Here is a 15,622-nt window from a genome sequence, read left to right as displayed (position 1 = left end):
CCCCCTGCTTTGTATGCACCTTCATTAGTATATGCAATATTAGAAAACATTATTTACTTAGCATTAATGTTCTTGTACATGAGAAGTTATTGCTCATAATAATAAACAAAGAAATCATGTGTTATCAGTTCTCTATTTACATTGAGCTCTCATTCTTGATTCATTTAAAAAAACCTCGGGGTACTAACGATTGCTGGAAACTATGTAAAGTCATTATGCAACTGCCAATGCCATTGCCATTGCTGGTGCAGCAGCTGCTGTTTCTCTTACAGAATATTCATCCATTGACTGCAAGAGCTTGGTACAATGGAATTCAATTTGTAGCCGATGACGAAGAGGTGTTGATGCCATCAAACCCTTCTTAAGATCCGCCAGCAATTCCCTTATAGGGATAACAGCCAAAAAGCTCTTAATAAAATCTTTGCAAGCTTCTCTTCCTTTGCATACAACCTCCTCTTCCACATCACTGTTTTCTAAATCTTTTCGGGTCACTACAAGAGCCCCTTCAGCTTTAGTTTCCTTACAGTTGTTCGGTCGCACCCGATTTCCAGATTTCTCATATGATGCTTTGGCCTCACTTGGTAATATTTGGATTGTTGTGTCTTTGTCAAATTTCAGGATATAGGCCTGGTTGCAACCTTCATACAACCTCTCCCCTAATGTGTCAATTATGTAGAAAGCATCCTGCTCTATCTTAAATACAAAGAAATGGTCGTTCCAACTCACAATGTAGACCAGAGGTTAAATATTGCAGGCACATTCTGATGCAGAACGACTGATCTCATCCAGTTGCTATCGAAGGAAATGGCACCCTGAAGGAACTCAAAATCCCTGTTTTCTAGTTCTTCAGGATGGAAGAATCCTATGAAAGACTTCTCTGGAACTACAAACAGAGGACGAATTTTAGCTTGAAGGATGGTCTCAAGATCAAAGTGCTTATTTATAAGGGAAACACTCTATATAGGCCTCGTTATCTCATTTCTGTTGGATTTCATCCAATCTACAATGACTGCAACCAGGGTCCGCTGATCAATTGTAGCAAAAAATACTTGAGTTTGAAGCTTCATATGTCCATCACGTCACTTCCTTATGGTCCCAAATGCCAACAGAAAAATTCTCATCTCCGAATTCAGATGTAGAACTTTCTGTGTGATGTGACTTTCAAAGTAAAAAGAAAAAAAAAGTTTTAAAAAATCAAAACAGAAATGAAGACTGTTGGTACCGTTACCAACTAAGCAACTAGCTATGCGAGATCAGCCATGTGCCATGCTTCGAGTGGTCATCACCTTAGCCAAAGAAGCCTTACCACAAGAAGCAACTCTAAGCAGGGTAAAGAATCCCACATTGGAATATTACAAGAAGTGAAGACTCCCCCTCACCTAGAAGAGGAGACCACTCTCCACGTAGGAGGAGATCGCTGGGCCGGACTTCTCACTTGTTACCTTTATATTTGGGTTCAACCCCTTGTACAAATGTAAACAAATATTATCATAATGAGAACATCCTTCTCCGTGAACGCAGCCCACTCATTAAGGGTGAACCACGTATATCTTGTCTTCTGTATATTTATCGCTTGCCCATATCTTCACACACATGCTGAAGGTCCTCACATTCACCCATCATCCATCATCCACCATTCCACCTCTATCTAAGTTGACCCTCCCAAAAAGAACATCAACAGTTTGGCGCCGTCTGTGGAAATTGACACAAAAAGCCTTTGTCGTTCTCCCTTCCTTCAGTGCCCTTCGGCACCCTTGCAACCATCACCTTTTAAGCTTATCGTTCAGCACCATCTGTGCGGAAGCAAACATAAGGTCTCGAGGTGCCAATAAGCCGAAGACGTGTGCATTTGCTGAATCAACACACTATTCGGTCACTTTGAATAGTTTCAACTTGAAGGTTGCCAAATATTCCAATTCACCAAGAATGTCACTTCGCATGGCTTGCATGGACAAGGAGGCAAGCTAATATTTCAATCCAAAGGGAAGCCCAGGAAATTCACTTCCAAGAGATAAGTGAAGCATACCACATCTCTTTTATTTGGCACATGTCAAGGTTATATGTTCTATTAAAATATTAGTATTAATTGAATAAGCTAAAACCCATGTGTGGTCCAAATGACGTTGGACAACATTGCCCAGCCTTGGAGGTATTTACATGCACCACCATCTGCACTACAGCACAAGGCAAGGAATATGGCAAGGACCCACAGCTGCTGTTCGAATGGCAACCATGCTTGCTGCCAATTCTCCATCAGCTCTAGAAAGCTCTAGGAGAACTTTCTCCTCAAAGCACCAAAGTACCGAAGAGACCATCCTTGGCGAGACCACCGCAAGGACGCCATGCTCCAAAGCTACCGGTCAGTAGCCATCTTTTACCAAACTCATAGGAGTCAAACCACCGATCAGCAACTACTTTGTGTCGACCTCCATAGCCCAAACCAAACTGCAAATAACCGAACAACACCCTGTTGAAAAAAAAAAAAAAACAAGAAGAAAGGGGGAGACCTTGCCGAACGGCAAGGGACATGAAAGGAGAAAGATAGCTCACATTTACCCAAGAGCCACACCAAACCTCCTTGGGCTCTTCCTCCTTTCAAGCCGTGCGCACCCCAAGCCCATCATTGCCGAAGGTCTAGCCTTTCTCATAACGAAAACCCAAGTGGTCACTTAACTTCTCCTTGCCGAACGCCTAGGTACCCAGCTACCAACAGTTCTCAAGGCTCACACAGCTTTTACCATAACTTCCAAGTGTTGACCCAACTTCTAGCTTGCCAACTTGAGGGACTAGCACATTTGCATTTTTTCCCTTCGGCACCTTGCCAAGTTTCATGCCCATCGGAAATTTTCTTCACATGCAAACTTTGCGCCTTTGACAACCTCATGTCTAGGCACACCGCCTTACGCCATGCAAGCTTTGAGCCTTCGGCACCCGTGCCCTTTGGCATTTTATCTAATGCCTTCGGCACCCCCTTTGCCTACCCACATCGGCTTGCGACACGCAAAATTTTGCCATTCGGCACATTCTCTCGTGAGCAAGTTTTATACCCTCGACACCTGCATGCCTAAGCACATTGCCTTGCAACATGCAAGTTTTGTGTCGCCTTCGGCATACCATTTGCCTTCGGCACTCCTCGTGCCCAAGCACATTTCCTTGCAACATGCAAACTTTGTGCCGCCTTCGGCACCTTCGTGCCTAGCCACATTGCTTTGCAACAGGCAAGTTTTGTATCACCTTTGACACCCCAGTGCCTAAGCACATTGCCTTGCAACATGCAAGCTTTGTGTTGCCTTGGGCACCCCCCGTGCCCAAGCACATTGCCTTGCAACACGCAACCTTTGTGTCACCTTCGGCACCCTCGTGCCTAGCCACATTGCCTTGTGACATGCAAGCTTTGTGTCACCTTCGGCATCCTCTTTGCCTTCCGCACCCCATGCCTAAGCACATTGCCTTGCAAACATGCAAGCTTTGTGTCATCGTGTGCACCCTCGTGCCTAGGCCCATCGCCTTGCGACATGCAATTCTTATGCCTTCAACACCCTCGTGCCTAGCCACATTGCCTTGTGACATGCAAACTTTGTGCTACCTTCGGCATCCTCTTTGCCTTTGGCACCCCCGTGATTAAGCACATCGCCTTGCAAACACGCAAGTTTTGTGTCACTATGCTCACCCTCATGCCTAGGCCCATCGCCTTTACGACATTCAATTCTTATGCCTTCGGCACCCTCGTGCCCAGCCACATCACCTTGCGACATGCAACTTTGTGCCTTCAGCAACCCCTTCACCTTCGGCACCCTCATGCCAAGTTCTCTCCCTTCCAAGTGTCCTTCTTACCCGGGGACTTGGGGGGACTATGGACAGTGCACTATACAGCTTAGAAGATGAACTACAGTGTTGTTCGGCCAGTGCAGTTAAAATTACAAGTCCCCAACTGAGAAGTACCTTCTTACTTGCGAACTTGGGGGACTACTGTTGGTACCGTTACTAACCGAGCAACTAGCTATGCTAGATCAGCCATGTGCCATGCTTTGAGAGGTCATCACCTTAGCCAAAGAAGCCTTACCACAAGAAGCAACTCTAAGCAAGGCAAAGAATCCCACATTAGAATATTTCAAGAAGTGAAGACTTCCCCTCACCTATAAGAGGAGACCACTCTCCACTTAGGAGGGATTGCTGAGCCGGGCTTCTAGCTTTTATTAAAATTGATTGAAATTTTAATTGTTAGTTAGATTTATAATTTGTTTTCTCTTTTGTATTTTTTTTCTCAACATTCATATTGACAACAGTGTATCAAATAAATATAATCCGATCGTGGATAATAAGGATCTATTTATATCTCTGTCCCATAGATTTTATTTCATTCAAATAATGGGTTCTTGGATTTTCTGTGATACAAGAAGTTAAACAACTCGCACACACTCCCTTTCCAAAAAAAATCAACACACCAAGCAGTACGCTTAGATTTATTGGATTTGTTGCTAAAATATCGGTATTAAACCCGAAACTCCCGGCGGATGGCCAATCGTAACGCTTTAGCTAGTACGCGAAAGTGCATGCCATGATTCTTCTGTCTATCAATAACTGCGTGCATTGCACGGTGGATGTGAAGATGTAAACCATTTTTATATTTGGGTTCAACCCCTTGTACAAATGTAAACAAATATTATCATAATGAGAACATCCTTCTCTGTGGACGTAGCCCATTCATTAAGGGTGAACCATGCATATCTCGTCTTCTGTATATTTATCGCTTGCCCAAATCTTCACACACATGCTGAAGGTCCTCACCTTCACCCATCATCCATTATCCACCATTCCACCTCTATCTAAGTTGACACTCCCAAAAAGAGCATCAACAAAGACAAGCAAAAACATGTACAGAAAACAACAGCGAGAGGTTGCATACGTACCTCAAAACTAGATTCATCAGAGGAACTAAGCTGTCTGCGATCAAAATCAAAATCGTCTCTGTAGAATTGTAAATGATGAGCTGATAGGTATAGTATAAGCCTAGAATATTAATTGTGTGTGCACTTAGTCTTAGAGAATGACAAGTGTATGGCTCTAAAAGGTAAGGCTGAAATAAGCCACATGTAATGATCCTAGAATATAGCTAGATGAATGGCTGAGATGCAATGTTGCTTGTGTGCATCCAACTAAGGCTAACAGTCATATAGTGCACGCTGTGTGTGCTCAGTTTTTACAAAGATAGAGAATATACATTTCTTACCTCACCTTCTTGGTGAGTAAGAGAGCATTATCAACACTCTGCATTTTTTCCTTCTTCATTCTTCCATTGTTTCTCTCTGCTTGTGAATCCCATAACCCAGTTAGAATCCTAAAACACTAACGTGGCCTCAGAGCATGTATTGCAAATAAAATTGTGCAGAAAGCTAACTGTGCAAATCAAGTGGGAGTAACAGGAAATTTGTTCTATGCCAATAGTACCATCCCTAAAACAGGTGTTAATGGTTAGTGGTACATAGACAGTGGCTACCGCAATCATATGACTAGGGATAGAAAGCTGATAGCTGACATAAGAACAAATGTAACAGGCAAGGTACAAATGCCAACTGGAGAGCTTGTAACTGTAGCTAGAATGGGCAATCTGGTGATTGACACTAGCAAAGCTAGAAAGTACATCAAAGAAGTGATGTACCTACCTGGGTTGAAGGAGAACTTGCTAAGTGTGGGACACATGGATGAGCATGGTTATTATCTGCTATTTGGAGGCAAAATACAGTGCTTCACTATAGAATCTTATCATCAAAGTGGAAATGAAAAGGAACAGAAGCTATCCTTTGGCACTATTACCTAATGATCAAGTTGCACTGAAAACAACTGTATCTCACTCTACTTGGACTTGGCAGAAAAGGCTAGGTCACCTACTATTAGATTTCTTTAATATGCGTGTTCAAGATCTTTTACACGATCTGAAATACGTAAAGACATAAAGACATACCTGGAGCCATCTTCCTTGAGTACACGACCTCTAAACTCATCCAATCCATAGCAGCAATCCTAGCTAGAATAGGAATGGATCAAGACTTCTGCTCTCTCATAATGATGCGGAAAGAATCTTTGGTGGAAATTGGAGAAAAGTCTCAGTGTAATCAATTTCCTCCCTTTGAGTGAATCCTTTTGCTACCAATCTAGCCTTAAATCTTTCGATTATTCCATCCTTATCCTTCTTTATGTTAAATACCCATTTCAAGCCTACCAATTTTTGGCTCTTGTGAGGTTCAACTAATTCTCATACTTGATTATTCTTCATGCTTTTGAGTTCATTTAACATTGCTCCTCTCCATTTTTCTTAGCAAGGGAACTCTTCAAGGGAACTGTCTTTCTTAGCAAGGGAACTCTTCAACTAAGATATAAAATCCCTCAGTTCAGACATCTTCTTTTCATAACGGATCTACTCAACCAAGACCTTGCCAGTCAAATCAGCATTCTTCTTCTACAACTCGCTGCACTGAGCAAAAGAGTGGGCAACAAAAGACGAGTTCCAGATGGCCTCTACAATAAAAACTAACCATTTTTTTTAAGCAAATGAACAACCGCTTCCTTTTGCTTCTCTAAGGAAAGACTTGAGAATGTGTTAAGGTGTCACACCCGGACCGGCTCCGCCGTAGCAGGATATTGTCCGCTTTGGGCCTGGCTACATTCTCACCAGCCCGCACGGTTTTGTTTCTGGGAGCTCACGAAGCAACTCCCCAGGGTGGTCACCCATCCTGGGATTGCTCCAGCCTCCAACTCGCTTAACTTCAGAGTTCCTACGAACCCGAAGCCAGTGAGCTCCCAAAAGGCCTCCCGCTATGAGGATGCGAGGTGTGCCATATAAGGCACATCATCCCCTCTCCGTTTGGTCGATGTGGGATCTCACATAAGGTCACTAGCCTGATGGATATCATCAACTAGCTTGACACAAGCAGACGAGCTTACTAGTCAAATTGGCATTCTTCTTCTCCAACTCATTGAGCCGAGCAGAAGAGTGGGCAACAATAGACGAGTTCTCGATGGCCTCAACAACAAAAACTACTCATCTTTTAAGCAAATGAACAACCGCTTCATTTTGCTTCTCTAAGGAAAGACTTGAGAATGTGCTAAGGTCAATAGTCTGATGGATATCATCAACCAGCTTGACACAGGCAGACGAGCTTGATAGGAAGTTCATCTTAAGTAGATCAGACACACTTGTATCCCCTACAGGTTTGGACTTGTCAACCTCGGGATCAGTAGCTGCATTGTCGAATAACCCTTTCTCCCGAGCCGAGGACTCTCTGACCTTCTTAACCGCTGCCATCCTCCCTTCCAAGGTAGTCGACGACACCGAATCAACTTCATGTTGGCCTGCTCGTGACTCAATAGCTGGATCGCGATGGTTAGGCGGATGAGCAGACATCTTAATTCAATCTTCTTCCCTTGACCAGTGCAAATGACTTGAATTTTGGAGAATAATATTAGTATCTCTTTGCCTCTTGGCAAGTGAGCTGGTTCTGGAGCTGACCTCTTCACGAGGAAGATCACAGTCTCTGAGCTTGTCAGTAGAAGACTTGAGTGAAACGTCCCGAATGTTTCGCATACCGCCAACCTTTTAGCTATCTGTGCCGATAAGATGCTTAACCCTAGCAGATGAGGGGGAGCATATCCTACTTTAGTCTTCTCAACAAATGGGGACCTCTTTCAAGGAAGACTTGGTCACAGCAGAAGGAAGTCTTGGCTTCTTTCTCAATGGAGACATGTCCCTCGGCCGCGAAGTCGCAACTTCATCTCTTGAGGACTTGATGTCAGCCTTTCTTTTTAGGGGGATTTGACAGAACACCCTTCCTCTTCAGTAGGCAAATCATTAAAGTCTGGACCATTCTGCTTCCATCTCTCAACATCCTGTATAGGGGCAAACCACCAGCTTTTTCTCGATACTTGCTCAACAGTTAGCGCCACTTGCGAAACCTCGCAGGGATATTCAGAGCCCGACCAACCTTAACCATGTCCGACCCAAGGTTTAGTCTCTTTTAAATATCATTCTCTGCAAGCAGAAGATAGAAGTTAGTCAGTCACACTTCAAGAAATTTTATAAAATAAAAAAAAAGTAAGCATATCAAAACAACAATATTACGTACCATCACAGTAAGTGATGGGAACAAGTGTACCATCGCTAACATCACATTCCCACTGTCAGCTGACTTCTAGCACATCGGCAAGCCATAAATAATCTCCTTGGCTTAAACTGTCAAACAGCTTGGCATTGCACACACAGACTTGAGCATACTTCTTGTAACGCCTCACTTCGAAGAAGTTAAAGAACTCTTGCACCGTAAGATCCAACTTGAAGAAGCGGCTCAATTTCTCAAAGCACATGATTGCCCTGTAGACGTTCAGAGTACACTGACTTGGAGCATACTCGATTTCTCAGAACACCTCTTTGAAAAACTTTGACAGCGGGAACATGAAGCCCAAAGAGAAATGGAAGGAACGAAAGGTGATGATTCTAGTATCTGGATCATTTGCATACACACAAGGTGAATCATCAGTCGAAATCTCCACCAGCTTAACATACACGTCATCAAGTATTGCAAAGGCATAAGTGGCACCTCACTTTTAGAATTGAGCTTCATGTTAACGCAGTGCAGATTAGGCACAAATCTCCTTCTTGTGCACTTTAGAGCCTTCCCACAAATACAAAGGCACTTGTGAGCTTAGTGATCGGCTACAATTCTTGGAAGACATGATCAATGAACAGCTGCAAAAAGGGAAGAAAATTGCAAGTCAGATAGCATGTCAAAACCCTAGAGTTGCAGTTCAAAAAAATAAAAATAAAAATAGCCGCAGCCAATGACCACGCCTGCCTGAAAAAAAAAAAGAAAAAAAGAAAAAAAAAAGCAACAATGAGTGACGAGCACGACAAAAGCACAACAATAGCCATTGCTGCGTATTGAGGCAATAACCACCACTACGCCACCACCTTCTGAGGTAACCACGCTACATCCTTCCACCACTGTGTGATGCCAACGCAGCTCACGTCGTGACTGGAGGCGTTGACGACAACCAATAGGATACCCAACTAGTCCTCGCTACGAAGAAGAAAAGATGAAGAAAAAAATGCTCGAATTACCTTGGGATGACGACAACTCCTCTCTTCGACGAGCAGTACAAATTCTACAAGATCTCTCACAAGCAAGAAAGTAGAGAAGACAAGTTTGCAATTTGAAGAAGAGTGAAGAGAAATCTTGTATTTATATAGCTTGGGCATCCTAGGTCAAGGAGAAAGTACAAGCCTATTCCCATTGGGAACCCAACTCCAAGAAAAGTCAAAAGCCTACTCCGATTGGGAGCCCAATTTGCAAAAAAGAGTCGAACTCACAGATTAGAGAACATTTTTCAGCTCCTACATACCTCACAAGTGCCATGTAGAAGTTGGGGGGCATTTGTAAATAATTCGGTTTCCAATCACAAGATGCCACGTGGACAAGAAGAATATCTCGTAGGTCAATTAATTGAGCCAATGTATTTGGCAAATTAATTGATACTAAAAATAGGGATATTATCTTAAATATGGGATATCCTAATTTGGAGATATCATCATCAAATTAGGAGATTTGATCCCAATCAAATCCCTAACGGACTCAATCTCTACAATTTGGAGAAAGAATAAATTCCTTCCAAATAGGAATTATTCTTTGAAAAACCCTAGATGCCTAGAGCCCTATAAATACACGGCACGAACCCATGTGGGCTTGGGCTTTGGGCTTGGCCAAGATTGATGATTTTCCTAAATGGGTGGGCTTGGCACGGCCCGTTTATTAAATGGGCCAACTCTAAATGCGGATAGCTTGTTTTCCTCGCCTCATTCCCAGTGTATCTATAAAGTTTTAGAGAGACTGCGATAGGGAGATGATAAATTCTTCACATCTTATGTAGTCTCTGTAGGCCCACTTCACCCTGGAAAAGAACACTTAAAGGTCATGAAGGTTCATAAAAAGAAGTACCTACAAGATTTTCTAGAAAGAAACCAGCTAAGCGTGGAGGATTATCTAGAGAAAGTAAAGAAGCAAGAACAAAAACTGATAAGTTCTTATGAAGAAGAAGCCATTGCCTTTACCAGCGATAAGTTTGTAGAAATGGTTCTAGTGGATGCTACCTTCATTATTGAGCTCTTTGTGAAGTCAAGTTTTCAACAATTCTGAAATGAAGAAGACTGCATATGAAGTAAACCATGGAGGGTCCGTGATGTATTGTTTGACCTGTGGATGCTTGAAAATTAGCTACCACTCTTCATTCTCGACCATCTCTTCCAAAGTTTCAATCATTTTTCTCTCGTAACTATTAATAAATTTCAAAAAATATGACGAGAAGACTAAAGAAGAATTGAAGGAGATTGAAAAACTTTTGTATGGCGGAGAAAGACATCATTTTGTTGATATTATAAGAACTTACAACTCCGCAGGATGCAATTTCAAAAGTTAGAGGGAAGGGAAGACTCGGAGGAAATTTGAATATGTATTTCTACTACAAACGTAACACTTTCATATCCACCTAGTATGACCAAGTTAAATCAAGCAAGCCTCGAATTTCACGTGGGCCGAAATCAAAGCTTATTTAAAATGCAATTTTATCGTCACAATGGGATTCTTACGATTCCAAAGTTGAGAATCAACCGTTTTGCAGAGGTGTTCATTAAAAATCTGATTGCATATGAGCAATGCCACTACGAGGATGAGACTTATATAAGTGATTTATTAATTTTTTATTTTTTTTGTTCATGGATTGCTTAGTGAATGCCTCAAGGGATGTGAAGCTGCTGGTGGAGAATGACATCATTGAACTTGGCCTTGGTGAAGAAGAACAAGTGGCTGCTATCTTTAATAGATTTGGAAAAGAGGTTGATATAGAAAGCTATTGTTTTGTTGAGGTTTGTAATGATCTCAACAAATTCTACCAAAAACCCTGGAACAAATGGAAGGCAAATTGGAAGAAAAAGTATCTCCACCCGCCTTAGGCAATTATTTCTCTCGTCGTAGCTGGTTTTCTCACCATATTAATTCTCATACAACAATGCTCTATTATTTTTGTTAAGCATCAATAACAACAGTCTCTCTGTCCAAGTATTCTACCTATCCAGCTTTCAATGGTTAACTTTCAAGGAAACATTTTCCTTCAACCTTGATGGGCATTATCCATATTGATATATTACTTTAGCAATTGTTAATTAATAAGGTCAAAATAGTCTATCTGCTTTAAATGTAGAGGTGTCAAACGGACCAGGCTGGCACGAGCATAGCATTAGCACAACACAAGCACGACCCCATTACATAAGGCCCATGCCAGGAGAGTAGACCAAGAGAGTACCACATCAAAGGTTTTGCCTTTGCACTTTAGGGGAGCAAATTTCCATTCATGTTTAAGTTGAATTTCATTTGTTTACAGTGAATGACGTTTACTTCCTGAAACCAGATTAGGGCTTATGAGATATTTCCAGCATTGGCTGCACTACATTTGGTGGTGCCCGAAGATAATGACTACATCCCTAGTATACTACATTGGAGGAGCAATACTTCAGCTCGTTTTCATGAGCTAATGAGCCAAGTATTCGAGAACCGTGAGGTTAGTTATGTTTGTAATGATAATGTTAGGCATATGAAAATATAATAAGTTTACTGATATGTATTTTGTCTGTGTTGACAAGCAGTAGCCCTATTAGTTATGTTGATGTGCAACTTCTCCGGCCAACTGTAATTGACAAGCAGTAGCCCTATTAGACTTGGGGTGACAGTGTTGACGACACTGAAGAAATTCTTGAGTTGTTTGGCGATGCGCTGAAGAAAAAACTAGCACTTCTGCCTCTGTAGAAGAAAAAGATGATGACGTTGATGAAACTGCTACTCTTCCTCGTCTTCTAAGGCAAGCATGAACTTTTTTCCAATATATACATCATAATACAATAGGAAAATAACTGTTGTATTTGGGATAGATTTTGGAAATATTGTAAAACTTGCATTATAACTGAATGTAGGGTAAACTCGCGTCCACTGAATTACGTACTTTGAAGCATGACTTTCAAAAGACAAAGAATGAATTGGCCAATGTAGGCAGTTCAAATTGAGCGCTTCACAATAGAGTGCATGAGTTGGAAGAAATGGTACGGAAGGAGTCATTGAAACTTGAAAGAGAGGTTGCAAAAAATAAAAAGCGTATGGAGGATTTTGGCAAGACCCTCGCTTCAATGGAACACTACTATTTGAAGCTGGAGATACAGCAGCTGAAAAAATGAAATGGTGGGTTGAATGAAGGTGGGGAAGGAGATGAGGACCCTCGGTAATCCTTAAATGAATGAAGGAGGCGACAATGACTTGTCGGCGTTACATGACTATGTTAGTCCGCCTACACAACTGGCAGCAATGGAAACACAAGTCCCCGGTGATGGAGTTGAACCCTTCACAGCCATGGTAGTTGAAGAGGCAGAAATGGCTGCTTCAGTTCCTCACTTACAAGTGCATGAAGCAGCTGAGCAGGCAGAATCCGAGAAGCTGCCTACCCCAAAAGATGTGGCCAAGTGTGACGAAATCTGCAAAAGACTGTTTTTTTTTTTGTTAGAAGATTGGAAAATAACTGACAGTATGCCATCGGGAGGTCCGATGAATCCTCCAAGTATACCCAAAGTTAGTATGGCTGATGATGAAGAAGGTAGTGCGAGTGTTGAAAAAAAAGAAGTGGAAGGTAAAGGGTGCAGAAAGAAGTGCCCGGCCCTGAAATTGTTCAGTCCATTTACTGATCCTATGAGGAAGAAGAGGATGAGTGTGTTGGATGCAATTGCAACCCTACCATGTTTTGATCCATCGAAACCCTTGCCCATTGAAGATGTGAAGGCAATAATAGAGTTTTGCACAGCCTGGAAAAACGATATCAGGTTAGGATTCTTGACCTTCGAAATCCAATCTTCATGTTATTCTAGTGTGTAGTCATATAGTAATGAGAAAATGTAGAGCTTGCTTTAATATACATGTGTATATTTGTCATGAACAAAGTCAGAATTATGAGAAAATTCATCGTTGCAAGTTTGCCTATTGTAGTGCAGAAGTGCAGCTGGAATAATGTTCAGTGGGCGCTGATTTTTTCTACAAACTGATCAATGATACGGAATGGATTAGCTCAAGGGTAAGAATACAGAAATCTCTACTTTATTACAATAATTAAATTGTTTTCTCACCTTTATTAAGTGTACAGTTGTAAGAAATTGTGCTGATATTATATACGTCAACTTTCAGCACCTGGACATGGAAACCTTTCTGATTCAGAAAAGGCAACTCTCTCATCTGTTGGTATTTGGAACTCACTGGACAATGGCAGATTATTGCTTGCAGGTAAACATGTTACCATGTTACATTCATTGCTTCATTTGCTTTCGGTTGTCATTTTGTAATATGCTTTCATTTCAATGTCTGCAGTAATTTCTAGAGCCGGTCAAAGGGACTGCCAAGAAATGTGGATTGAAGAAGGCAGCTGCTTCAAACACCATTGACCTTCCACCCAACAAACTGAACACTATACATCACTATGTGCGCGATACGTGGCAACATGGGTATGGCCAAGCTTGGACAAAAGTCTGGAAGGTCTATTTTCCATATAATCTTCAAGGGTCCCACCGGGTTGCCATCGAAATTGATTTAATCAGAAATACTGCAACTGTGTATCACTCCTACCTTGCTTTTACTGCTACTTCGAAGCTGGTTACACTTCTGCACCCTATTAGCGATACGCTGGCACGAGTGCTATACAATATGCACTTTTATGAAGATTTTGAGGTTGAAGAGGTTAAGCAAAAGGGGCTGAAGATGTCGACGTTTATGCCATTCTCAGTTTGCAACACTGGAGATGTGCCACAACAACGAGATGGGTAAGCTTTGTGAATTTAGTGCAGTTTATCGATATTTTACATAACTGCAGTTCTAATTTCCCAACTTATTGACCTGACAATACGTCTTGCGGAATCATGACCGTAAAATTCATCGAGCATCAAAGTGCTGAGATTTCGTTGGATAAAGTTGACCCTTTGAAGATCAAATATTACCGACTGAAGCTTGCAATAGAGGGTTTAAGGGGGGAGGCATATTTATGAGGTAAATGTCTTTATGAATTAGTTGAGTTAAGTCCGGACTTATGACTTGGGAATTCACTGTGCTCATTTATTATGTCAGGAACTCCTTTATATGTAGATGCAGACGTAGATGCTTTGCTGGAAAATCCTGCGTTTTTGCTAGAGCTAGTTGGTTTAGTTATTATGTGTACCAAGGTGAAATCAATTCCCGAGTGTTCGGCCCTACTGTATATTATGAGGTGTAATATTGTACAGTCTAGAAGTAGTGGCTAATTGCCTTACATGGCACACACACTGTTTCAATTTTGAAGGTTAACTATTTTGTACATCTCCATATATAAATATAGTTGCTCTTTATGGAGGCTTGCCTTACATGGTATAATAGTTTGCAATCTCTAGTCATTTTTGTAGCCATTGTTCACATTTTATCTCTGTGGTTTTGTTTGTAATTTATGTGGTATAGGTATATTTCATTTCCTGCACTGGGAATCTATTAGTGGACCTAGTGAAGCATACAGCTTTCTTAAGATTTCTCAATTTAGTTTTGACTTAGTTCCTTTTAAATAATTTCTACAGCAATTCTAGTTTTCTGCTTAGCATTATGTTGTTATTGGAATTTGGAACCGCATACTGTTTAGAAAGGGTTAAATATACTTTACCCACTATTGGAACCATTTCTTTTGCTGGGTTCTCAATATGCTGAACAAGCATCAAGAAATACCAAAGTTGGCCTCGACTTGGAGGACGGGCGTTGCAAAGATGTGTCAACTCTTAATATTTGGGACCTCCACGTAACTAAGTAAGCTGCTCTTTGTCTTGTAATAGTTCATGCTTTTATGTGAAAGTTCTCAATACATTGAATATTGTTACAACTGTGATGTTTGATGCAATTTTGGTTCTGAACTTTTTATTAATTTTGGATCTAGAATTTGTTTGTAGAGGAAGCTTTTATTAGTAATCCCATTTTTGATGGTTTTGATAGCCAATTAGTTCCTGTTGCGTACATTAAAGGTTCATCTTATTAGTATCCTTTCTGTTGATTTTTTGTATCAAACTGTGACTTACTGGCATGGGTGTTTTGAGGATTGGGGTGCATTTTGAAGTCCATTGGCTGGCTAATAGGGCTAGGAGGTTATGCATATATGATGTGTAAAATTTAGTTCATGATTTGGTGGTCTAACAACTACATCTTTGTGCTGAAAGCCTTTCACCATGGGACCCAGTCATTCAGTTATTTTCTTTATTATATTTCATTTGTGTAAATAGTTAAGCCACATATCCACTACGAAAGGTTTCTTATCTTTCTTTTTCAGTAAATGGTTGGTTTCTAGAGGATAACAGAGTGACAATGCCAACTTTTTATTTTTTATTTGTTTTACAAATAGTATTGATGGTTTGCATTTATGATTTTTATGAATTATAGCATTCGGGTTTAAGTGAGGATTTCTTTGGATAACTGATAAATAGTAACTTGGAAACATCTCGACTTCAAACATTTTGGGTATTTTATGAACTTTAGATAGTTCTGTT

The 15,622-nt window shown here is 41.1% G+C and overlaps 1 protein-coding gene across 1 annotated transcript; it reads right to left on the bottom strand.

Annotated features, from left to right (window-relative positions):
• Positions 1–213: 213 nt before the first annotated feature.
• On the bottom strand, positions 214–3,800 carry LOC117612400. Its single transcript, XM_034341091.1, is given in 5 exon segments — positions 214–450; positions 493–785; positions 788–935; positions 2,296–2,467; positions 3,577–3,800. Coding segments are annotated over 5 exon segments (1,074 nt in total).
• Between the last annotated feature and the right edge of the window lie 11,822 nt (positions 3,801–15,622).

This window comes from Prunus dulcis, unplaced genomic scaffold, assembly GCF_902201215.1.
Source record: "Prunus dulcis unplaced genomic scaffold, ALMONDv2, whole genome shotgun sequence".
Lineage (NCBI taxonomy): Eukaryota > Viridiplantae > Streptophyta > Magnoliopsida > Rosales > Rosaceae > Prunus > Prunus dulcis.
This window is presented reverse-complemented; position numbering and strand designations above follow the sequence as displayed.